This window comes from Chiroxiphia lanceolata, chromosome 6 (assembly GCF_009829145.1).
Source record: "Chiroxiphia lanceolata isolate bChiLan1 chromosome 6, bChiLan1.pri, whole genome shotgun sequence".
NCBI lineage: Eukaryota > Metazoa > Chordata > Aves > Passeriformes > Pipridae > Chiroxiphia > Chiroxiphia lanceolata.
The window spans coordinates 63,203,632-63,229,474 of NC_045642.1; the positions used below are offsets into that span (position 1 = coordinate 63,203,632).

Sequence of the window (25,843 nt, forward strand, 5' to 3'; positions counted from 1 at the left end):
GTGTGATGGCAGCAACGAGCCGCAGCCGCGGAGGCAGGACAGCACTGCGGCTTAGCTGGGCTCGCCTTTGTTTTGTGCAAAAAATAGCAAAGTTTAGGCTTAGGTCATTGCAAACTTCTCCCTGCACCAGCTGGGAGATGGGGAGGTTCCCTACAGCTGTTTTTTTTCCTATGGAGTCTTTTCTTTTTTTCCCTTCGTTTATGCTTCGCTGATGGTTCCGCAGCTTTTTATTTTTTTTTTTTTATTTTTTTTTTCTTTTTTTGGTGCTGATTTTTTGGCTATTTTCTGGCCCTGCTTCCCCGGGAGGCCGAGATGAGGGGGTGTCTCTCCCAGCGGGAGCGGGATCCAGGAATGCAGGAGCAGCTCTCAGCTCCCTGTGCCGCAGCCGGACCTTCCCTCGCCTCGGAACAAAGCGCCCCATTGTGCAAGGAAAATGGGAAGGAAAGCGTGACGGAGCAGCCCGAGCCGTGCCGGGAGGGTGTTCCTGCAGGAACGGGGCGCCCACGGCCTCGCACAGGGGTCACCCACTGCCGGCGCAGGCGCCCGCAGATGCTGACCCTGATTTTGGGTGGCTCTGTGCCAAACCCAAGCCTGGCCCGTGGATCCATCCCAGCCGTTGGACTCCAGCAGCCCTGGATTTTTCCCACGTGCCCCGTTTTTTTTTGTGGCGTGTCACACGTGACACGTGGGTGAGCGGAGGTTTCCTCCCTGCAAATGCCATCCTCAAACGCAGCTGCTTCCTTGGAAGGGGGCTCCAAAAATAGGCTGGCGGGCTCCGCGTCTGGCACAGCTCCGTGGCTCCCTAGAAGCACGCTTCCCTCCTCTGGAAAAACGAGGGAAAAATAAAATCAGGATGCCTCTGCTAACAGCCGGTCCTAAAAATGAGTCAGGAATTCGCACCGTGGTGATACAGCCCCGCACTCCTGAGCCGGGGTTCTGCACATCCCTGTGGGATGGGGACACTGAGGTGATGCCCCACCTCCCACCCATGTGTGGGCAGTTGCTTTGTTGGGTGACAGGGGACACTTTTCGGGGCTGTCGCTTGGATTAGCGAGGCACCGGCGAGGAGGAGGGTGAGGGGGATAAAGGTCCTGGCACTCGCCGGGCTCGCAACAAAACAAAGCACCAGATGGTTCCAACTTCGGCATAATACACGGTGGAAAAGTGTTTGAAGCAGGGATGGAAAAGCAAATGTGGAAAGAGAGGGGAGAAAGGAAAGAAAGGAAAAACCCCTCAGCAAGTGTCAGGGCAGAAGAAAGCGCCGGAGAAAAATGGCAAATGTTAAAAACCGAGACAAAAAGCCCTCGGGCGGCACAAAGCCGGGGCTGCTGACATCTGTCCGGCAAAGCCCCTTCCCTTTGGAGTCACCTTTCCTCGCCTCTGTCACGGCAGGGACACGGACACGGCCCTGGACAGAGCTTTGCTGGGTGCTGGGGCACATGGGGCTCTGCCATGTCCCATGGTGTCCCTTTGCTGGCCCTGGGGCAGCAGCAGTGACGTGCAGCAGAGCTGGCCCTAAATATTTTATTACACTGTTACCTCACACGTGGTGTCCCCTGTGTCCTTGTCACAGCCGGGGGGGCCGCTTGCCAAACCCACCCGTGGCTCTGCTGCAGGACCTCGTGGGGTTTTAAGCCCGGATTCTGATCGGAGCAAGGCTTATGCAACCCCCTGTGTGAGGCTTTTGTGTTCCCCTCGCTCCTCCCCCCCCCCGAAATACCTTGAACCTTCAGGCCGGAGTCGCCCCAAAAAAGGGGAAGGCGGCTTAAAAGTTCTCTCGCCCCTGGCATTTTCAAAAAAAAAAAAAAAAAAAAAAGAAAGCAGCGAAATCAGCTCATACAATTGCTCGAGAGCGGATTGCAGTGTGGGTGTAACCCCTCATGAGCCATCAGAGAATCCACAAGCCACAAGCCCTGGGGACTGCCGGCTCCCTGCGGCTCAGCTGGCGCTGAGCAGGAGCGTGGGCGGCCGACGGCTCCAGCTTCCAACCGGGACTGCCGAGTTTTAAATAAGGGTTGGAGTTTTGCTGGTGCCTGTGGATCGTGTGTCAGCTCCCCGCCCCCCCCCCCCGCGGGATGTCTCGTGGGGCAGAGGGTGGTCCCTGGATTTGTGACCCCCCCCAAGTGAGTGGGGGGCACAGGCAGGACGGTGTGCGGGGCTCCCACGGGTGCTGGGGTGATGGCAGGGCTAGGTGCCGTGATGCTGGGTTTTTTTGGGACGGTGTGGAGCTGCAGGGCCACGTCCCCGGGGACGCAGGACAGAATGGAGCCGGGGTGATGCCACCCTGAGGTGTGGGATGATGGGAACTGAGGTGATGCCACCCTGGGGGACAGGACGGTGTGGAGCCGGGCTGATGCTTCCCTGGGGTACAGGATGGTGGGGAACCAAGGTGATGCCACCTGGGGGGGCAGCAGAGCAGGGAGCTGGGGTGATGTCCGTCTGGGCTGAGGGGTGATGGGAACCGAGCTGATGCCACCCTGAAGGGCGTGACAGTTGGGAGCTGGGGTGGTGCCCCTCTGGGGTGCAGGACAGTGGGGAGCCAGCGGGGTGACATCTGGGGGGCAGGACAACAAAGAGCAAGGGTGGTGTCCTCCTGGGGTGCGAGATGATAGGAACCAAGGTGATGCCACCCTGGGGGACAGGACATTGGGGTGATATCACCTTGGGCTGCAGGACAGCAGGGAGCCGAGGTGATGCCACCCTGCGTTGTGGGATGATGGGAACTGAGATGATGCCACCTGGGGCGAGGCAGGAGCCAGGGTGATGCCAATCTGGGGTGCACGACAGCAGGGAGCTGGGGTGATGCCACCCGGGGCTGCAGGACACTGGAGAGCCTGGATGGTACCACCCTGGGGCACAGGAAGTGGGAGCTGGGCTGATGCCACCCTGGGGAACACGACAGCGGGGAGCTGGGCTGATGCCACGTGGGTGCAGGACAGCGGTGACACGCGGGTGCCCCAGCGGTGCGGGACATCCCCGCAGACCCCCGCAGCCGTTCCCCCGTGGCGGGGGGCGGTCCCGGGCGGTGCCGCACAAAGGCCGCCGGTCCCCCCGCCCCGGGGCCGCCCCGCACCCTCGGGGGCCGCCCCCGAGCCTCGGCCCAATAAACGCGGCCGCATTTGAACGCGGCGCCTCCCCCGGACCCGCAACGCTCCGAGCGCTCCCGCCGCGCCCGCGGGCACCGGAGCCGGTGAGGCCGGGACGGGAGCGGGGCAGGGGGTGCGGGGATGCCGGGGAAGGGAAGGGAAGGGAAAGGAAAGGGTACCGGTACCACTGAGCCCCAGGGTGCGGTGGGAGGAGGGAGCTCTGGCCTCCCCGGTCCCTCCTCCGCGGGCGGTGCCGGGGCTCAGCCCGCCCCTTCCCTTCCCTTCCCTTCCCGTCCCTTCCCGGCGGGGCCGGCCGCGTGTGCGGGACGCCGGGACGGGGCGGCGGGGAAGGGGCGCAGCGGCGAGGTGGGTGCGTGGGGAAGGGTCTCCGGAGGGAGGGGGATGCTGGAGGAAGAGGGAGCATGCTGGTTGCTGGAGGAACGAGATGCTGGAGGGGGGGGGGGGATGCTGCAGGAAGAGGGATGCTGGAAGCGGGTACATGCTGCAGGAGGGCAGTGATGGGGACAGGTCTTGTAGCCAGAGGGTGCGGGGAGGGCTTTAGGAGTGTCTGCATGTGGGTGCTACAGCAAAGCCCCCCAAGGTCCCCTTTGCGCTGTTGGCCGTGGTCCAGAGGGGTGAGCGGCACCGGGTGCCGCTCGCCCTCCTGCCAAGGACGCCCCATCCCGGCGTGCGTCCCAGTCCCCGGAGGGATGCTCCAAACGCTGGGAGCGGGTTCTGGACCACTCTGCCCGGGCTGAGTGGAGGAAGCAGCCGGCTGTGGCTGGAGGAATTAATAACAGCAGTTGTTTTGTCAGCGGCAAAGCCCTCGCTGTCACCAGGGTGGCAGACAGCATCTGCTGTCTGGTCACCAACCGTGGGCCCCTCGCCCTTGGCGCATCCCTGTAAGGATGGAGCTGAGGCGGTGAGCCAGGAGAGCCCAAATGCACAGCCTGGGAGGTTCCAGCGCTGGGTGCACCGGGGTTCTGCTGTGTGAGTGGGTGACAGCTCGGGTGGGTGACAGTTTGGGTGTATCTTGCCCGTCTTCCCCGGGTGCTCCCCAGACCGGAGCTGGCGGGAGGCGATGGGCGCGTTATCGCCGTGATTCAGCACAGCCCAGGTTTATCGCAGCCGGTGCGTGTCTGAGCTCCTCGGGAACTGCTGGATCCTTCATTTCCCGGCGCACGAGGCGTCGCTGGATAAATTACCGGCTCGCTTTGTTTACTTCTGAACTAATCAGCTTTGTGCCTCCACCTTGGGCTTTATCGCACCCGGGGCTCCCCGAGTTACTGCTGAGCGACTCCAGCCCGATTTGCAAAATCAAACCAGATGGGCGCTTTGTTTTTCCTTACGGAGGGAAGGCTGGGAGTGAAAAGCCCTATTACAATGCAAATACCGGGCTGGCGTGAATATTCAAACCGCTGCGCTGCTTTTGAAGCTCTTTACATAAATTTATAGTGCTTTTATGCGCCATCGCTGCTTTGCTAATCTGGAGTGGAGCTTGGTTAACAGAATCTCTGCTCTCTGCCAACTTTGGAGGGGTTTGGGGGTGTTTTGGGGTGCACGGGGAGAGGTGGCATTGAGGTGCAAAGCGAGAATTATGAGCGTGGTCAATCGGGGGGAGGAACCGCCAGCTGTAAGGCTGACTCTGGTGGTGACCCTTGAAGAGCCGAGCGTGCTGTCAAGTGATTTACTGATACTTAGGTGCTTCATTGTCCTTTTGGGTTTTGTTTTTCCCTTTCCCTTTGGTTTCTCGGCGTGACCCTTTGTGGAGCTGCTGCTCCCAAGAAGGGACAGGGTGGGCTGAGCTGGGAAATTGCCCCAACACGGTGGGGGGGCTTGGGGGTCTGTGCACTGACAGGACACTGAGTTCTTCTCTGGAGACCCAAGGGAACAGCTGGAGCTGTGTCAGGAGAGGTTTAGGTTGGATATCAGGAGAAGGTTCTTCCCCCAGAGGGTGGTTGGGCACTGAACAGGCTCCCCAGGGCAGTGGTCACAGCCCCAAGGCTGCCAGAGCTCAAGGAGTGTTTGGACAACGCTCTGAGGGACAGGGTGGGATTGTTGGGGTGTCTGTGCAGGGCCAGGAGTTGGACTTGGATGAACCTTGTGAGTCTCTCCAACTCGGGTCATCCTGTGATTCATCAGAGCCGCTTCGCTGCAGCTGCGATGGATGAAATGGTTCATTAGGGGGAGGAGATAATGAGTTTGAGGCAATCTCAGCTCTGGTTTTCCAGCAAGGGCTCAAGGGTTTGGTTTTGGTGGCTGCTGGGCATCCTGTATAAACCCCACCATTACAAACTGGGGTCCTGGTGGCTTTTGCCAGCTGTGTTCACACTGTCCCCGTTGTCACAAGCGCAGCAGGGAGGGAAAGTTGCTTTAAACTGTCCACACATGGCCGTGCTCTCCAGCACAGGGTGGACACTACAGGGCTGTGACATCCCAGGGAGCAGGTGCTTGTGTTTTGGAGGTGGCCACAGGATGCTACTGGGTAGTGACTGCTAATTACCAGGCCCTGTTTGAGTCCAGAGGACCAGAAGTAGCAGCAAAATCAGCGTTCTCCTTGCTGTCCTTGAAAGCAGTGACTTGATTGAGGCCACTACCCTTCCACGGAGGGCTGGTTGGGGTGAGGGCAGGGTACCCATAGCCTTAATTGGTGTTGCAGCCCATGGGGACGTCTGGGCAAATCATCCCCAGAATCTCCATCTTGTGCCCTTGTACAGCAGGAAACGTGGTTTTGTACCAGTCTGGTGAAAGGTGTCCCCGCCCATGGCAGGGTGAATGAGATGGTCTTTAGGGTCCCTTCCAACCCAAACTGTTCTGGGATTCTGTGGTTCCTATTGGTTTTCACCCCTAAAAAGGTAATCGTGCTAATTGTAGTGTTTTTAATTGCTGATGCCATTGATTGACCAGGTAATTTGTGTCTTCATTAGCTCCAGGCTAAAGCTTGGGGGTTGGTATTGATTCCAGGCACTTAATATGCGACGCAGTAATTACTGTTTAAGCCTATATTGTTTGAGTTAAATTTAGCTGGGAATTTAGTCCTATCAGGCCTCTACATTGTGTGCTGTGAAGGTTATCTGGCTCTCAGGAGGGGGGGGTGGATTTAGGGGAAGGAAAGAAACGCCGGTGAAAACTTCCTCTTCTCATCATCCCCGAGCGCTTTGCTTCCCCGGAGTTGTTGTAGGGAGAACAGAAATAAGGAATAATGTGGCTGTGGCTCTCCTAAACCTGCACCTTTCAGCGCTGCCTGCTCAAGCCGGTCATTTTGGGGGACTTGAAACGACACAGAAGGCCAGCAATAAATCTGAACAAAGTGATGCCCCGTGCGGGGACCCCTCTCCTCCTCGCAGGGGACCGGGGAGCCCCCGCTCAGCTGCTGCCCGCCTGCCCCCATTATCCCGCCCGCTCCGGCCGCCCTCCTGCATCTCAGCTGCTGGCCCATCTGGAGCAGAGATGAAAGGCCGGGGCTTTAATTCGGGCTTTGTGTGCCTCTTGTGCGTGTCCCCCCCCCCCTCCCCTCCCAGCCCTTTCTCTGCTGCCAGTCCCCCGGCGCGCGGGTGCCGAAGGTGGCTGCGCTCGCCGGGGCTCTGATGCCGCTGACCTCATTATTGTGACTGCTGGGCGATGCCAGGCAAGCCTCGCCGGCTCATCAGGTAGGAGGGTTGGGTGGTTGGGTTCTTTTTTACACACACACACACACACACACACACACCCTCTCGAAGCACTGCTGAATAATTCAGCCGGGAGTAGGCATCTTGGGTCACCTTGCGCAGCCGGCTGCGCGCCGGAGCCGGCTTCCTAAGATGGAGGTTGTGCAGGATGCGTGCGGGATCGCCCGGCTGCTGGCAGCCTCCTGGCACTGACTGACTGCAGGTAGGCAAAGAGCCCTGTCCTTTGCTGTTGGTTCCCGACGCTTTTTGTGCTGGAAAGCAGGAAATCCCTTTCCCGGGCTGTGCAAGGGTGGTTGGGTCCCCAGTGAGCTCCGACCGCGGGGACGTGTGAGGCTGCCAGGGCCAGCGTGCCAGAATCTCACCTGGGCTGTAGGGCAGGTCTGGCCCCTGGCAGGGACCAGGCACCCACCTTTTCCTTTGGGAATTGTATTTTTCTTGCTGGTTTTATGGGCTCCCTAATGCCTCCTCCACCTGGAGCCCATCTGGACTTGCCCGGGGTAAGATTTTGGGGCTTCTTGCCGGTGTGGCACCAAGAGGGGTGACCCCAGTGCTCCAGCAGCATGGATGCTCAGGGACATGATGGGAGATGGCATTTAACTCTCTGTGCTGTCTGACTGGGGGAACTGGTTCTGGCAGTGGAGGAGTAGGGTCGGGTGCTGGAGACATCTCCAGGGGGCAGGAGGTGGCTGACCCTGAAGATAAGAGGCTCAGAAATGCCTGGGAAGCTCCATGGGTTGGAGTCACCTTCGCTGCAGGCTTGGCTGTGAGTTTTGGGGCTGCTGGAATGTGCAGGCAGGGCTCCCTGACACACCAGCATCAGCAGCAGCCACTGTGGAGCCCCGTGGGTGCAGGTGGGAAATGAGGATACCAGAGTGAGAGTGGAAACTAGTTTGTTGCCTTCCTCCTGCTTGCAGGCACCTGAGTTTTTGGGTGCTGCCTCCTCCTCTGTGCCCTGAGTGCAATGTGTCTGCACCCTCCCTCCTCCCTGCAGCGCTTGGGTGCTGTGATAAATCAGCTCAGGAGGGATCTGAAGGGGGGGAAAACAGGGGATTGTAGGGTGTGAGGCTCAGGTGCAGGGATATAGGGATGGGGAGTGTCCACGGTCATCCTTGTCCGTGTCGGTGCAGGAGGAAGGGCAGCCAGGCTGGGCTGTTCCTGTCCTGGACCCTGCATCCCTCAACAGATGTGGGATCCCGAGGATGCTCTGCCTTGGCATCTGCTCCTGCAGCCAGTGGAATCAAGGACACGGCTGCTGCAGTGCCTGCCCTGGAGATTTCCCAGTGCTTGGGCTGTGCTGGTGGGCAGGGGGGTGAAATTGGGCTGCAGTTGGAGCAGCTTTGCTTGTTCTGGGATGTCTGTGAGCGCTGCTGGTGACGCGGGCAGCCACAACAACCCTGTGAGGCTGAGAGGGGGCTTCTCCATAGCAGGGCTGGATGGTGAGGGGGTTTGGATAGAACCCCTGTTTTGGGGAATGTGGCTGAGAGAACCTTCAGCAGTGTCACCAGAATAAAATTCTTGTGGCCGAGGCTGGCCGAGCATCCCGGGATTCCCAGTTGTGTCTTTGGGATACCAGATCCCTACAGTGCCTATTGTCACTCAGTGCACTCTGGTGATGATGGTGGTGGTGGCACATCCACACCAAGGCTGTGTCGTGTCACTGGGTGACACTGCTGCCACCCCAAGCTGGAGGGGAGCCCCAGGCCAGGCTGGTAAATGGATCCAGCCAAATGCTTCATTTCAGACAGGAAATTTCCCTCTGCTCCCCTGCCAGAACAGTTCCTGGGGCTGTGATCCTCTGTTAGCAATGGATGAGAGGAATGAAAAATTGCCTTGGAAGGGCCCTGAGGCAAGCTGGGGGAGAACCACCTGGGCTTTGTGTGCCCAGTGCAGGATACCAGACACATTTTGGCTTGTTTGCATACCAGGGTCTACTCTGCTCCGGGGCTGGGTTTGCTGCCACTTTAGCAGCATTTTCTCTGCCTTCAGCCAGGGTTTGACCTGGCAGTGGAGGAGAGCAGTGCAGTGAGTGCTTGGCAGTGCCGGGGGAATGGTTGGACTGGATCTTGGAGGTCTTTTCCAGTCTAGACGATTCCATGATTGTCTTTGGCGCGGGGGTGTGTGTTGTGTTGGTGGAGGGGGGGACGCACACAATGTCTGCCTGGCCTGAAGGGTTTGGGTTGGGGTCTCCTGCCCTCCCCTCTTCAGGCAGAGCCCCACCCTCTGTTCCGTGCAGCTGCTGAGCTGTTGCTGCTGGGATGGTTGTTTATCTTCTCACCAAAGCATCACCTGCAACACCTGGGGATCAGTGAAGCTCAAGGGAACAATTTTCCCCTGCAGCACCTCAGCTGCTCCAGCTGAGCCAAATGAGCTGCTCATGGAGTCGGAGTGAGGTGGCACTTAGGGGCTGTCCCAGCCACCTGGGCTGTCCCTGCTGGAGGGTTTGGCTCCACAGGCTTTTTCCCTTTAGTCTTTCTGCTGTGTGACTTCTGCCTTCCCCCAGTGGGGTGGGAGAGGCCGGAGCAGTGGTGGAGCACCGGGTTCGCTCAACGTGAACACACACGCGGCCACCAACAGCCTCGTGGGCAGCTCCTGCACCAGCCCTTGGGGTTCTTCACCATTCCATGCCATGGGCACCGTGGTCAACGTTCACCTGCCCCATCTCTTCCCACAGGTGAGCGTGGCAGGCTATGGGATGGATGAAGCTGAGCAGGACCAGTATGAAGCTCGGCTCAAGGAGCTCTTCGACAGCTTTGACAGCACGGGCACGGGCTCCCTGGGGCAGGAGGAGCTCACTGACCTCTGCCACATGCTGCACCTGGAGGAGGTGGCCCCAGCACTGCAGCAGACTCTCCTCCAAGGAAACCTCCTAGGCAGGGTAAGGCTGGGGACCTGGGGGGGCTGGGGAGCCAGACACACCTGTGTGTGGAATTGTCTTGGAAGGAGACTGAATGTCTATAATTTGAATATTCAACATCCCTGAGGTTCTGGGGCTGCAGGACTTGTGGGGTCTGGTGGTCTGTTCAGCAGGGTGGGCACAGGGTGACTTCTGAGAGGGGAGTTGGTGATAACAGGGAAGGGAACTGCTCTGCCCTGGCTGGAGGTGGTTTGAAACTCAGAAGCCATCACTTTAGGCTTGGCCTTGTGCACTGGTGTGTTTTCCCAGCGTCCAAGGCCAGACCGAGTGCTGGGTCCTGGCTGCTCTGCTCACACAGTACCTGTGCCCCTGGCACTGGTTTGTGCTGCTGCTGGCCTGGGTCAGCTCCCTGAGCCAGCTCACCAGGTGCTTGCACAAACTCTGCAGCCCTTGGGATGAGACAAGGACCTAAATCCAGGGCTTGAGCCTGTGATTTACGTTGGCTTAAGCTGTGGTTAGGCTGGCAGGGCTGTGTGCAGTCGTGCACGTCTCTCCAAGGTAGAGAATATTGTCCAACTCAGGCAGTCACTGGCTTGGCCACCTTTGTCCATTTACCTGGTGTTGGTGGCTTTCCAAAGCCATTTTTTGGTTGTGGTTGTACCTTTAGGGAGTTAAATGCCAGGGCACTGAGCAGAAGCTGCTTGCCCTTGGGGGGATCTCCACATGTCCTTGTGCCTTCTGCATTAGCACGCTGTGCTCAGAGTGCATTGGATCCTTCCCTTAAAATCACCCTGAAATCCCATCACTGCTCGTTAAAATCGGAAAATGTGGAGCAGGGCAGCCTGGGCTCTCGACAGACAGGAGGTAGGTGGTTATTCCGACTCCAATTTCTGATTAAACTGTAGCTTTCAAGAACAAAATTCCTTTAAAAAACAAAGCCGCCTCTTCCCTGCCTGCCCCGGGGCCATGGCGTAGAGTGGTGCTGGAGCCTGGAACAGGGATGAATCCAGGTGGAGGTTTCTGACCTTTGGAACTGCACTGTGGTATTTCCTGGAGCACCAGAGGCTTTGTTATGCTCCGTTGTCTTGAGCTTATGCTGCTCGGATGCTGTTATAGAACCAGGGAATGGCTTGGGTTGGAAGGGACCTTAAAGATCATCAAGTTCCAGCCCCCTGCCATGGGTAGGGACACATTCCATTAGCCCAGGTTGCTCCAAGCCCTGTCCAACCTGCCCTTGGACACACCCAGGGATGGGGCAGCCAGTTTCTCTGGGCAACCTGTGCCAGGGCCTCCCCACCCTCACAGGGAAAAATTCCTTCCTAACATCTAATCTAAGTCTGCCTTCCTTCAGCTTAAAGCAATTTCCCCTTGTCCTATCATCTGGCTTTGCCACCTGTGGGATAGAGGGAGGGGAAGGGCCCTACTAAAGATGTGGCTGTCACAGGGCAGCACCAAAAAGCCCCTCTTAAAGCATCCCTAGTGCCGGGTCACACTCACCCCATCCCAACCGGGAGCTCCATCCCTGTGAGCCGTCCCAGGGCACGAGGCATCCCGTTTTATTTCATTCCTTTTTGTCTCTGGGAATGGTTCTCCCTTATAACCTGCCACTTGAGCGTCGGGATAATCTGTGTCAGGATAATCTGTGTCTCCTGCGTTTCCTCCCTCCCGTCTCCCTGGTGCTGGTGCTCGTTAGCAGCAGCAATGGCCCGTGTCTGAGCGCGAGCCGGATTTAATAGCCCTCGGATCCTTGGGGTTTCCTAGGAATCACATCGGGAGAATAGCAGAGAACATGTTGCTCCCTGAGCACAGACTTCTTGCACCTGCCCCGCCAGCTCCTCGCCGCAGATGGTCCCAGCCTTTGTTCTCCTGCACTTCCAGGGGCCGGGATTTATGGGAGGGCACCGGGGAGGGGGGCGGCGGCGGGGGGACGGTTTTGTCTGCTGAGGGGCAACTCAGCGGGGCCACGTGCTTGCTTTTGTGTGGGGGCTCTGCTCCAGGGATGAATGCTCCGGGATCGTAGAATCATGGAATGGTTTGGGTTGGAAGGGACTTTAAAGATCATCTTGTTCCAACCCTCTGCCGCGGGCAGGGAGTGCTTGGTTGGACCAGGAGCTGAGCTGACATCGGGTGAGGGGCTGGATACCTGCAATGCTTTGGGGATTAATGGGTTCTGCTGGGGGAGGTAAATCCTGCCCTGACTCGTGGCAGAGCCAAACCACCCCAGAACTGTTTTCCTCACGGGATTGCGTGCGGAGGTGATGCTCGCAGCAATTCCTGGGATTCCTCAGGAGGGCTGTTTCCTCAGGCCCCTCACACTTGGTGGTGGGAACGAGAGGACGGCTGCAGGTGTGTCTGTCTGTCTGCCCTCTCTGTGCCCTTTAATTAGCAGCAAACTCAGGGTGTTTTGGGGACAGTGCACATGGGCTGTGGTTGGGTGATGTGCAGGGATGGGGGTAAGTACATGGAAATCGTGTCCCATCCCTGGAAGTGTCCAAGGCCAGGTTGGACAGGGTTTGGAGCAACCTGGTCTAGTGGAAGGTGTCCCTGCCCATGGCAGGGAGTGGGAAGGAGATGAGCTTTAAGGTCCCTTCCCACTCAAACCATTCTGGGATTCTATGAAGTCGGGCACCTCCGAACCCTGCCCAGGGACTGTCCTTGGCACCATCCTGGAGCAGGGATGGGGAGCTCAGGTTTCAGCTGCACTATTGCATTAACAGCCTGCAGCAAGGACACCACAGTGTGGGGTTTCACTCATCAGCTCCCTTCAATGCTGTGGGTGGTGACCTCTTGCAAAATATCCTCCCTCTGTGCCCGCAGTGATGCTGTTCCCCTTAATGTGCAGTGTGCTCCTCTTAATTTTGCAGGCCATGCAGGAGGCTTGGGTGCAAGGTTGCAAGACTGCCCTATTCTGATGCTGTTGCAAGATTGCCTTGTTAGGACCAGAGGGAACGGTGTGAAGCTGTGTCAGGAGAGGTTTAGGTTGGACATCAGGGAAAGGTTCTTCCCCCAGAGGGTGGTTGGGCGCTGACCAGGCTCCCCAGGGCAGTGGGCACAGCCCCAAGGCTGCCAGAACTCCAGGAGCGTTTGGACAACGCTCTCAGGGACAGGGTGGGATTGTTGGGGTGTCCTGTGTAGGGCCAGGAGTTGGACTTGGATGATCCTTGTGGGTCCCTTCCAGCTCAGGACATTCCATGATTCTACGTCTTCCCTACTAGACGCTTCCCTCTGCAGCCTTCTGGCCGCCTCTGCTAGCAGGAATTTGCAAACGGGGGCAGAGCTTTGGGAATAGGACCGTGCTTGGAAGATCAAGGAGAAGGGAGCTGGAAGGAGCCACCGGTGCCGGTTTGCCCCGGAGAGAGAGACCGGGTGTGCAAACTGCTTTGCATTGCAGGGGCAGACAGCGGGGAGCAGCAGGTACCTTGGCACGTGCACACGCTCTTTCTAGTGCTAATAAGTCACGGCTTCAGAGGGAAGTGGCTGCAAAGCAGGCTTGGGATTTCTCCGAGGAGCTGGGGTTGCTCAGCAGCCGCAGCTTGGTTGGTCCCTGATTCCCGTGGGGAGGCCGGGCTGGGCTGGCGGTGCCTCCCTCGGTGTTTAGTCTTGTTTGCCTCTGATTTACTTGTCCTGGGAAAGTTCTCCTCGCCCAGGGAGTTGTTGTGCCCTCAGAGCTCTGCCGGGGGGAGTTTGCAGGGGCCTGTGATCCACGTCTCTGGGTGGGCACAAACCTTGTGGCATCGCATCCCGAATTCCGCTGCGTTCGGGGCTGGTTGGGATCAGCCTTGAGTTGCTGTTGGAGACCCCCACGAGCAGATGCACAAGTTGGCAGTTCCAAAATAGAATCCCAGAATGTAGTGGGTTGGAAGGGACCTTGAAGATCATCCAGTTCCACCCTGCTGCCATGGGCAGGGACACCTTGCACTAGACCAAGCCCTGTCCAGCCTGGCCTGGAACACTTGCAGGGATCCAGGGGCAGCCAGAGCTTCTCTGGACAGCCTGTACCAGGGCCTCCCCACCCTCACTCAAGGATTTCTGCAGCTTTGGTGGCTTTGCTGTTCCGTGGCTGCCTTGTACTTGAGCCCAGCTCCTAATTTTATCAGCTGTATTTCTCTAACTCAATGAGCACTCTTTGTGTGCAAACGTGCAACATCCAAGGTCAGACATGCACCACAGAGACTGGTTTTCCTGGTTATCTGTTGTTAAAAAAAAACCTCTGGCCCATCCTGAAGAAAAATCTCCCCCTCTGCCAGCTGGGACTCCACCTCCAGAGTGGGGTCCTGCCACTTGGAAGGCACAAGGGGGAAACTCCTTGTTCCTGTCCCTCTGCTGCTGATTTGCATTTTAAATCCTGCTGTGCAGCCAAGCACAGCACTGGCATGGGGGGCTGGAGGATGGCCATGTCCTGCCCCGCAGCCTAATCCTTCCAGGGGCTCCTTTGGATGTGGTGGTCATGGTAAAATTGCTCTGTGGTGCCGGGGCCATCTGTCCCTTGTGCAGCTGAGTGAGGGCTCAGCCCCTTCACCCTTCCTCCTCTTCATTAATGCAAACACCACTTAGGGGCTTGTTGGGCAGAGCAGGTGGTGCAGCACACCTGCCCAGGTGGTTTTGCTCTGTTTAATTCAGTGTGTTGGCACCAGTGATGCAAAGTGAGTTTTATTTTATTTTTTTTTGTTTTATTAATCCAAACCCAGCCAGCCCCAGCGCCCATCTGAGGGACCAGCTCCGTTGTCACTGTTCCCTTCCTGAGAAGATCCCAGGGGGAGAGAACCTGTTACTTGAACACCCTCATCTTTTATTCATCCTCATTTAGTCTAAATGTCAAGTTTGCTTTTTTTTTTTAATCGGGGGAATTCTCCTCTCTCTGTAAACTGTCCTTTGGAAGTACACCAGCGTTTGGAAATGGATGGCAGCAATTAGTATTCAGATGAAGGCATCCCTGACGAGTTTCTTTGCTGAACATATTTTTAACTGTGCTTAAAAAACGTGTTCAAAAATGTTTTAGAACCACGGGGGTGATGGGCATTGCCTGAGTGAGGTGCTCCCCTGCACCCCCATGGCTCACCTGTGTCCCCTCCCTGCCGTGGAGCTTGCTGGCCTTTTTTTTGGGCTTGCTTGACCCCAAAAACAAGCTGGACAACTTCAAACATGAACTTTTGTTGCTTGTGCAGCATTAAAATCCCCTCTGTGGCTCTGGATTCGCAGCAATCGACTTCAGCCAGAGCAGCCTCAGTGGGTTCTTTTAAATTCAAAATCTCTTGTTCAACGCTAAAAATTCTTCTAAGATTTATTTAGCCAAAAGAAATCGTAGCAGCCAGCTCTGCCTCACCACTGACCCATGTCAAATAGCTTCTCCAGCTGTCCCTGGGTTTCCGTCCCCCACGGCTGGAATTGCTGACATTCCCCGGCATGGCTGTGAAGGAGCTGGAGCCCCTTTGTGACTGTTTGTGGCCATGAGGCAGGAGGCTTTCCAGGAAGGCACAGATGGAAGAGGGAGGGGGGGAAAAAAAAACCTCAGTGGCAGGATCATCCCTCTGTGGTTTTCCCAGCCACGCTCCAGACCTGGTATTCCCTGTCCAGCTCTAGTGGAACTACAGGAGCCGGGGCCCTGGAAAAGGGTGTGGGTTTTCTGCCATCCAGTGGTTTTTGAAGCTTAATTAGGGCAGTGGAACATTGCCACGACCAAATCTCTCATCCCTTATCATCCCTGACCCTGGTCAAGTCACCTCAAGCAATGGAGATGTTCCCTGCTCCTTTGGACATGTTAATTTGGCTTTTTGCTTGCTGGAAAAACCCAACCAACAGCATGAAAACAGTGGCTCTGGGTCATTCTGTGATAGCAATAAGTTTTTCCAGATGCCCAGAGACTCTGGCTGTGTCTTCATGTCCCTTGCTGTCACTTCCCCAGGCTCCAAGACTGCAGGAGCTGAGATTCCTTTGTTGTCAGCAGACACAGGCACTCGTGTTTCAGCGTGGTCTGAGTGATATCCATTGCTGCCCATCTCCTTGCTTGGATTATTGCCCTCATATTTAACTATCTGCACCAGTTGATTTCCTCTTTTCTTCCTTTTTTTTTTTTTCCCCCCACAGGTCCACTTTGATCAGTTTAAAGAAGCACTTATCCTCATCTTATCCAGAACCCTGTCAAATGAAGAGCACTTCCAAGAACCAGGTAAATACTAAAATTATCCAAAATATTATATTTCCTTTGGCTAAGCAGACATGGGTGGCTCTCACAGAGGGACTTAGAGAAAGTGCTTTTTAGGTGCTGAGATTGGCTACCCAAGCAGAAGAGCCTGACTTGGGGAGGAGGAGAGTTTGAGGTCTGTTATGGAGCCTTGTGAAAAAGCATTTTCAGAGCTATAAGATATTTATATCCCATTACCATGATCTAAATGCCCGGAGGGGCACGTGATGTCTCCTATGAAGAGCTATAACAGCACTTCAGATGCTCAGGATGTCTCAGGGCTGCAAAATGGGCTGAGGTCTCTCCATCCCATGGCACTTCTGGTGGCCAGGGATGCTTTAGGAGTGGATGGCTTGTGGGCAGGCAATCAAATAGCTGCTTTAATGCTGCTGCTGGTGCTTTTTCCCCAGCTGGGACTAATGTTGATTTTTATATTTTTCTAGTCCATTCTGTTTCCTTGTGCCTGAGATGAGCAGGGTGAGTGTGGCCCCATAGGAAGCTACTCTGTATTTCTCCCAGGAAACAGTCAGTCTGGTCCAAAGTGTTCCTGAACAAAGTGAACTCCCTGACAAACCAGGTTGGGGCCGGTTGGACAGTTCTAGAATGGTTTAGAAGGGACCTAAGACCATCTTGTTCCACTCCCCTGCCATGGGGAGGGACACATTCCACTAGATTGCATTGCTCCAAGCCCTGTCCAGCCTGGCCTTGAACACTTCTAGGGATGGGACAGTACTGTGAGTCTTCACTGTCCTGTTTTTATCTTGCTTTGGCTCAGTGTGCCTTGAAAATGTAGCTTTTTAGGCTTCCCTTGGCAGGAAATATTGGTTACAGCTTCATGTGCCCTCCCCCCTCCCAGTGCACAAGGGACTGGTGGTGCTGGGAGCACTGGGAGGTGTGGGCTGGGCCCCTGCAGCTCCAGCTGGTATCACACCTGTATGTAAATCCCTAATCCTGCCTTTGGAGCAGCAGGGGGAGCGAAATCCCCCAAGGAGAAAACAGCTTAGCAAGGGCGGAGAGGGGAAACTCCAGGTTTCCTCTCCTGGAGCATCAATCCCAGCTGGAACATCCCACTCTGGAGAGAGCAGCCTGCCAGCAAAATTACACCTTTCCCCCTCAGATAGGCTGCAAAAACCACAGGGTTGAAGAGATGTGATTGATGGATTATTTTTATTATTTCCACCTCTCATTTCCAAAGCTCTTAATGCTTAGAGGGAGATGGGTGATGACAGCTCTTGCACCAGGCATTCCTTAATGGAATTTCCCAGCACAGGTCAGTGGGTGCTGGGGAGAGAGGGGGGAGCACTGTGGTGTGTGGTGAGGGGTCGGATCTGCTCCGATCCCTTCCAGCCCCTTGGAGAGGAGCTGGCACGGAGCAGGAGGCAACCCCAGCACCCCAGTGAAGCAGAACTAATCCCAGCATTCTGCATTTTATTGGGGAATCATATGGCTGAGGAGCTCCAGCTTGATTGAAATGTAAATAAATCTTCCAGAAACGGCTGAATTTGGGGTTTTCGCCAGGGAAATTACGAGTGAGGCCGGAGAGCCCTCCTTGGGGACACGTTTGTCAGCTGGGTTTGGAATGGCAGGGAATCAAAGGGCATGGGGTGCAGGTAGGGAGCCAGCACCAGGCAGGCCTGGGAGGCATTTTATTGTTAATGCATTTTGACAGGTTGGTTAACGCCAAAGTCTTTGCTTCTTTTAATTTAGATCAAACCGGAGATTTGGAGAACAAGCTGCTTTGTGCTTGTTGGTGTCAAACTGTCAGGGAGTGTGGAAATGCTGGTGTTCCAGCCCGCCCCAGGCTTGGGAAAAATTGAGTTAAGAGCTCTAAATCATATCATTTAAATGAAAATTTAATTTAGAGGAGGAAAAAAAAAAAAAAAAGGCAGAGATTTCAAGGCTGTTTGCTGTGTCTGTGGAGTCTGATCTGGAAGGAGGCGACTGTGTGCTGCGATGCTGTGGTTTTATCCAGGGATTTGGGTGATGGGAAGGTCACTTGGGTCTGGGAGCACTGGAGGGCTCGTGGCTTTGGTCTGTTCTGCGTGTGCAGCATGGCCAAGGGACCTGGCTGGGGGCATCATCCTTGTCCCTGTGGATGCTCCTGGCTCGGGGAGGATGGCTCAGCACAAGGAGCCTGGGGGTGACAGGAAGGACATGGAGCTGTTGGAGCGAGTCCAGAGGAGGCCACCAAGATGATTAGAGGGATGGAGCAGCTCTCCCATAAGGAAAGGCTGAGAGAACTGGGATTGTTCGGCCTGGAGAAGAGAAGGCTCTGGGCTGACCTGATTGTGGCTTTCCAGGACCTGAAGGGACCTGACAGGAAAGATGGAGAGGGACTACTGACAAGGGCCTGGAGTGACAGGACAAGGGGAATGGATTCAAACTGCCACAGGGCAGGTTTAGATGGGATATTGTAAAGGAATTGTTGACTGAGGGTGGGGAGGCCCTGGCACAGGTTGCCCAGAGGAGCTGTGGCTGCCCCTGGATCCCTGGAAGTGTCCAAGGCCAGGTTGGAGCAACCTGGGCTAGTGGGAGGTGTCCCTGCCCACGGCAGGGGCTGGGATGAGATGGTCTTTAAGGTCCCTTCCGACCCAAACCAGTCTGAGATCTACGACAGGGCAGCCCTGGGGTCACATCAGGATCTCTGGGTTGGGGACAAGGAACCAAAACTGCCGTGGTTCCTGCAGAAGCAGCCGATGGGGTTTCCTCATTTTGGGAGGAAGCAGCAGGTGGGAGAAGCACTGAGGCTTGCAGAGAGCAGCTGATATATTTATATGGTATTTTTTTTTTCTTGGCAAAGAGGCAAAATTCCCTTTGCAAAGGGAAGACTGGCAGGGAGGTTGTTCCTGGCATGCTGTGGGCGCTTTGCCTGGGAAGAAGCCCTGGAAACCAAGGCAGGCAGAGTTCCCAGTGCTGCTGTCATCAGCTCTGTCCCCTTGAGGATGATGGTGTGGGGACACAGACCCATCTGTGAACCAGAGCATCAGCTGGCTGGGCAAACCCCGGCTCTGCTGGGAAGAGGGATGGGGAGATTCCAGGAAAAGCAGAAAAAGGCTTGGATGTGGTTTAAAATAGTGATTATTTTAGCCCCTGAGACCCGTGGGACTGGACTGGCTGCTGCTGCCACCATCACTGCTCTCTGTCCACGGGTCATTGTTGGGACAGTAAAATAGATTTAAGGGTGGGGAAAGGAAGAAAAGGAAAAAAAAAAATCATTTCTGTGGGCGATTAGGGGAAAGGAAAAAAAAAATCAGGCTTTTTTTTTTTTTTTCTTCCCTCCCCATTATAGCAAATAAAAAGTGCGTGGAAGCTCAGATAGGGAGGGATTACCGGGGGTGGAGTGCAGGATTATGGGAACACCCAGGAGAAATTAAAGAGCAGTTTGACGCCATCGGCCCCGCGGTCACCGGGGGTCGTCGGGTTTTTGTCTTTCCTGGTGGAGACAACAGAAGTGCCCTCCCAAAAAGGAGGGGCATCCCCTGGTGGGGGTGATGCCCTTGGAGGGGCATCCGTGGGGGAAGGTTGTTCAGGTGACTGCAACACAGGGATAAGACCAGTGCTGCTGTCCAGACAGGGGGGTGGTTTATGCACAGACAAAATCTTTGGGTGGAAACGCGTTGATTTTTTTGGGGTCGTGGTGACCCAGCCATCGCTCCTCTCCACCTCCACTGGCTGAGCCTGAATTATGGAACAGGGACTTGGAGGAGTTCAGGCATACCTGGTGCCTCGGGGGATTAGGATTTAGCAGATCCCAGCTGCCATGTGCTTTACCCAGCAGTTGGAGCATCCCTGCCTTCCAAATCTTAAGCGGCAGAGAAATTAATTTCACCTCTGAACGCCGGGATTGCGGGACAAGGGTCTTCCTGCTCTAAACCCCCTTTTGTCTGCACTCCAGGGCTTTGATGCTGGGCCCAGGAAAGGGGAGCCCCCCCCTCCTCCATCCTCCCCAAGCATCTGAGGGCAGAGCAGGATTTTGAAATGACTTATCTGGCGCAGAAAGGCAGAAAATCAAGTGTAAATCTCCAGCCATGGAGACGTTTCACTGCCGAGATGGACGGGGGGTGGGTGGGTGGGAGGGAGAGTGAGAAAGGGAATCGATGGTTTCTGTCTGCAGTGCTTAAATCAGGGAGGTCTTGTGAAATGTAGACTTAAAGTGGGTTGTTTGTTGTTTTTTTTTCTTTTTCAGGGGGCACTTTGGGGGCCACAAACCCTCTGGGCAACGGGCAGGAAGGTGAGAGGCTTGTTCTCTCAGCCTCCCACTCTTGTCCCCAGCCTGGGGGCAGTTCAGGGGGGCAGATCAGACCTCAGTGTTTAATTAGGCACCGTTTCTAGAGTGTGTGTTTTGCTAAGCCTGAGTGTTGCTGAGGGCTGTGGGAGGCAGGGAGGGCTCAACCTATTTTGTTTTTCTCTTTTTTCCCCCGTTTCTTGGTGCCTTGTCAGCCACACAAGTAATGGGAGTCTGTGAGCTGCAGCATCTTGCCTTGCTGCTGGTGGGAGAAGTGGGTGCCTGGACACGAGCATCCTCCCCTCTGTTCAGTACAGGGAGATATTTTATATTTTGGGGATAAATAGCACACAGGGCACCTGCCTCACTGAAAGCCTTGATTTTTGACATCTCCCTCCTGTTCCTCCTTTGCCTTTGAAAGCAGGTGTGGATTGAGCAGCTCTTCCCATCTAAGGCTGGACTTGATGATCTTGGACATCTTCTCTGACTTTAATAATTCTGTAATCCTTCCTCATCAGTTTTGGCTGGGAATGAGAAATTGTTCAGCTCATCACTGAACTTCCTGCATTCAGGGAGCACGGGTGGCTGCTTTTTGCTGGTGTGTGCACTCGGCATTCCCTAAATATTGGGAATAATGGGAGCATCAAGGGGCATGACTGCTGTGCTGGGAGTTTGGGTTGGGAAGGCAGGAGATGGAGAGGCTTAGAGGATGCTGCAGGTGTGGAAGGTATCCATGGTTGAGAGATGATGGTGCATGAGGCTTTCTGGAAAGGGGATGGATTCGTGCTTCTAGGGATGGGGCTGCAGGATGTGGTCCCTTATACCAGTGTGGCACAGGGTAGGGGAAGAGCTACAGCCCAGTGCTAACAAAAACACCCTGGCTCTGGAGACAGGATTTCAGGGAGCCTGAGCTTATGGGATTTCAGGATGCCTGAGCTGGGATCTCCTCAGGCACAGCCAGTTTTGAAAGTCAGAGCAAAGCAGGAACAAACGTTCTGCTCTCAAGCTATGAAGGGTCACCTTTCCCTCCTGGGGATGTTCTCAGGCTTCACAGTTTTTTAATTACAAAGGGAAAACAAGCTCACCCAGGGTGCTCAGAGCAAACAGGAGAGAGAAATCAGCTGCCAGCTTCCAAATGCTTCAAACACAGAAGTGGGGAGACACTCCCATTGTTCCCATTCCTGTGCTTACAGGGAGCTCAGTGTGAAGGCACTTGTGTTTCATAGAATCATGGAATGGCTTGGGTTGGAAGGGACCTTGAAGTCCATCTTGTTCCAATCCCTTCCATGGACAGGGACACCTTCCACTAGACCACATACAGCTGGACTTCCAGCTGCAGCAGTGGTTAAACACACTGTCAGTGTGGCAGGGTTGGAAACAGGATTCTTTGGGAAACCCAGAAGGAAATTTAGCTTTAGCTTCACTGTTGCTAAATTACAGCTTCTTCCCCCCCTTGCCCCCCCCCATCTTTCCAAAGACAGATGGGCATGGAGGTACATCCCTGTCTCAGGAATAAAAAATGATTCCTGAAAAAAAAAACAAAGCCCCCAGCCCTCTTGTGAGGGAGGGAGAAAATAACAGGGTGAATGAGTCGCCACAAATATTAGCATTTCAGAGAGAGCTGCTGGATGGAGATTGTTCACCACCAGGCAGGCTTTAATAGGAGTGATAAGGTTTGCTTTTGTTCTGGGGCTCTTACTCAATCAGCCTGTCTCCTCGAGATTTTTCTATCGGCTCCCTCCATCTCCCAACTTTCATGTGCTGAGTCCCAGCTGCAGCAAATCTTGTTAAGATGGCCTTGTTCAAACACGGGCACCGGGTTTGTTCCCTAGAGCTGCACCACGGCTGGATGGAGTGCAAGGCTTCAGGAATCAAAGCGCTCCTCGTCCTGTGTATTTTATAATTCATTGCATAGCTAAGTTGTGGAATATTTTTTTTTTCCCTCTCTAACAAGCTTGAAGCCTTTTCTTCCATATCTAAAGGAATATTATCCGAGGAGGCATTTGGGGTAGGGGGGTTTTAGAGACCTGCTGCTTCCCGCGTATCCTTTGTCAGTGATGGACCCGCTTCCCTGAGCCTTATTAGTATTGCAGCCTTGCATTTATTTTATATCAGAGCCCTCTGCAAATAAAATTTTCAAAAGCTACTGCTCTTGCCACCGCAAGTGGCAGAAAATAAAAGATGATGGAGTCCTGGGGGGGTTTCGACAGTCAGGTTAGCAAACACTGAAACAAAGCGTGGCACAGAGCCTTCCCCTAATTGAATCCCTGGCTAATTTGGTCCTCTGTTTAATTTGCCCCCTGCTCCAGACGTCGGGTGATTCGCACTGAAAACAGCCCAAAAACGTGCTTATTTATTTTTTTTTTGTTTTGATCCTTGTCTGCGAGCGCTCCCGGATAATTCGGTCCCCGAAGGGCAGGAGCTTGCTGCGGGAAGCTGGAGCCGGGGAGTGTTGGAGCCCCTGTAATTAGACGAGGACTCCAAGGGGTTATTTAGATCCCGCAGTTGGCACTGGCTGCTCAGCACAGGCTGGGACCTGCCCCGCCGTCGCCGGGATCGGCTGCTTGTGTCGGCCCCTGAGAGAGACGTTCGCCTCCAAACTTGCCCAATTTTTTTTTTTTTTTTTTTTCCACTGGCCAGTTTGTCCTTACACTTTTAATGGGGCTGAAATTTAAATCCACGGAAAGCGGCGGCGGCGGCGGCCGCCCAGGTGTCTGAGGGATCTGGAGACTTGAGCTGCCTAAGTGCAACGCTGGCCCTAATTAAACCTGCCCGGCGCTGCTAATGGAGATTAGTGCAAGGAGGAGAGGCCTAATGGACTTTCCATCCGAGGCTCTTGGCAAGGTTGAGGGAGTGTTTCCCCCCATCCTGTTAACTTGATCTGGGAATTGGGGAAGGGTGAGGAAGAGGAAGATTCCACTTAGTGACAGCTTTTTTCCAAACCCGTCAGGCCCAACACCACGCTGAGGGCAGTGGTCCTGGGAATGTGCAGCCGTTGGTGCTTGCCCAGTGGGAATGGTGGTGGCAATTCCGACCAAACCAGCCCTGGGAGCTTGATCTGAGAAAAAAAAATCACGTTATCCATGTGTGGTGTGCTTGAATTTCGCAGATTCCTCCCCGGAAGCACAGCCCAAGTACATCAAAGGTGGCAAACGCTACGGCCGGCGTTCCCTGCCGGAGTTCCAGGAGTCCGTGGAGGACTTTGCCGAGGTGACGGTCATTGAGCCTCTGAGCGAGGAGGCACATCCCACACACATCCCCTCCAGTGAGCAGGTGAGCAGGGAAGCGGGATGAGCGTTGGGAGTGGGCTTGTCACCCTCAGGCATCGCCGCTCCCCACATCCAAAGGGGGTTCGGGGTGTCCTTGGAGCCTTCCCAGCAAAGGCATCGATCGGCCATGCCAGGCAGCACCTCTCTTGCTCCAGCCCCAGATTCCCATCCGCATGGCTGCCGTGGGAAGTCGGGAAGGAGCCAGGGGTGATGTGCTCCGGGTGCTGGTGGTGACGTGCTCCATGTGCCGGCACCGCTGGCCTCGCCGCTCTCCTGGCTCCCGAGCGGGCCGGCAATTAGGGAAGGGCTGTCCCGCTGCCTCCGTGGCTAACGAAGTGTGGGCTGGGAGCACACGGAGCACGTCCGCATCCATTAGCTCAGCTGCCAAAATCCACCCGTGGCTCTGGAGGTCTCTGGCAGAGGGAATGGGGGGAAGGGGGTGGTGGGTGGCAGAGCTCCGCAGCCAGGAGCTCTCAGGACTTGGACTTGCTCAAAAATCCAGATTGATTTTTTTTTTTTTTTTTTTGTTATTCCTGTGTTATTTGTGACTTAAAATTTGTGTCTGTCTTTGTGCCAGCGCTTTCAATCCTGAAATCTCTTGCTTCCCCAGAGAGAAAAGCCAGAGGAGCCGAGTGGTTGGGATTGGTGTGTGTTAGAGTACGGCCACAGCGGCATTTCCCCGGAGCTGGGCTGCTTCCAGCCTGCCCTGGGTTGCCAAGTATTGTTGATTCAGGAGCACAGGGTGGGAGTTTTCCAGTGGGAAGAAGCACTGCTGCGTTCTCCCCTCCTCTATCTCTTGGCTTGACTGGTGAGATGGGGGGTGCTCTGCAGCCACCAACCCTGCATGGGAAAGCAAGGGAGAAATTTCCAGGTTTTCAGTGTTGTTCCCATGCAGCTGAGCTTAAAAATTAAAAAAAAAAAAAAAAAAATACCTCAAAGAAAAGCTTTTCCATCAGACCCAGCTTCTTTTCCCTGCTCTCAGTGACCTTTGCTCACCGCCACAGGGATCCTCATCCATCTCCTGGTGCTGCCCACATGGGCTGCCCTGACCTTGGAATCGGTGTTAATCCGCCCACACCCCCTAGGGAAGCCATGCCCTTGATGGAAGAGGCTACTCTAATCTTACTCCTCGGTTTTAGCTGTCACGGAGGTGTAAAAGGGTAGTTTATTAACAAGGTCAGTTAATTAACCCAGCTGGTACTGTAACCAGGGGGTGGATCAGTCTCCTGCTGGGAATGCTTGTTGCACCTTTTAGGGTGATGGCATGGTTAATTCTCTTGCAAATTAAGCAAAAGACTGGCTAAAATCCCTACTCTGTCAGCATTGCTATCTCACTTCTAAAGCAGATCCTCTTGGTATGCAGGGAAATGAGTTGCTGGGAGGTGTTGAGGGGTCCTAGGGAAGCGTTGGAGACTCCTGATGCGTTGACTCCCTGGGACCTGGCACAGCCACCAGCCTTTTCCCAGTTTTCTGCTGTTGTGTGTACAAACATCGCTGGTGTTCCGCAAGCCTGGCTCCGGCTCGGGCTGTTTGTGGCCTGAGAACTGGGACAGGGTGGCTTAATTGGCGCTTGCTCTCAAGCGATGCCAATTAAAAGGGCTCAGGCTCTATCTGAGAGGATTCCTTCCCTCCTTCCTTCCTTCCTTCCCTTCCCTCCCCTCCTCGTGGCTGTAAACACGAGGGGAGAGGCTGGAGGGCTTGGTCTGTGCATGGGATCAGCTGCCCAGGGAGGCTCCGTGACCTCCACCCCCGGTGGTTTTTCAGGTGCTGTTGGATAAAGTAACGAGCAGCTGGGTCTGGGTTTGGTGTTGATCCCGCTGTGAGTGGGGTGTGGTGGTGGGATCCTGAGGGTCCCTCTGACCTGCAGGAGTTTGTCCCCATGGATGCTGGCTGTGCTGACTTCCAAACCTCACCGTAGAGCATCTGTCACCTCCCCTTCCCCAGCTGTTGGCTCTGCTCTGGGGAAGGTCCCTCCTACTTCCAGGTTCATAGAATCCTGAAATGTTTTGGGTTGGAAGGGACCTTAAAGTCCATCTTGTTCCACCCCCTGCCATGGGCAGGGGCACCTTCCACTGGATCAGGTTGCTCCAAGCCCTGTCCAGCCTGGCCTTCAGGTTGTAGAAACTGCTGTCCCATCCCAGGTCTGTCCTTTCAGTGCCTCCCGGAGCCACTCTCTCCCATTTTCTGTGTGTTTGCTTCTGCAAGAGTTGCTTCTGGCATGGCGTGGCCTTGGAGCAAAACCTTCTGGGAGGCTCAGGTTGAAACTCCTTGCCTTTGGGTCCTTGATGTGAGGCTCCCAAAGTGGGACTGTCCTGTACAGCCAGGGTTTGTGGATAACACCTCAGGATAGTGCCTGCTTCCCACAAAAATGCGTTAATTGATGTGACTCCGGTGCTTTGGAGCTGGAGGCATGTGGCAAAGTGGGGTGTGGAGATTTGACAGCTTTTTGGGGTCTCTGCTGCAGCTGCTCAGCCCAGGGAGCTGATCTCTGGGTCTGGGAAAGGTGGGATTTGCCAGCGCTGGGGCTCTGGCTCACCTTGCGCCACGCGAAGCAGAGCGG

At 55.2% G+C, this 25,843-nt stretch overlaps 2 protein-coding genes across 2 annotated transcripts in view; both read left to right on the top strand.

Annotated features, from left to right (window-relative positions):
- The window catches only part of LOC116788859 (maestro heat-like repeat-containing protein family member 6), a 946,858-nt gene that overhangs the window by 619,112 nt on the left and 301,903 nt on the right, over positions 1–25,843 (top strand). The gene's annotated exons all lie outside the window — the stretch shown is intronic.
- The window catches only part of NIN (ninein), a 59,431-nt gene continuing 36,986 nt past the window's right edge, over positions 3,399–25,843 (top strand). The window contains 4 exon segments of the mRNA XM_032692033.1: positions 3,399–3,452; positions 9,426–9,629; positions 15,693–15,774; positions 23,124–23,287. Of these exon segments, the coding sequence (XP_032547924.1) occupies positions 9,447–9,629; positions 15,693–15,774; positions 23,124–23,287 (429 nt within the window). The 5' untranslated portion in view covers positions 3,399–3,452; positions 9,426–9,446.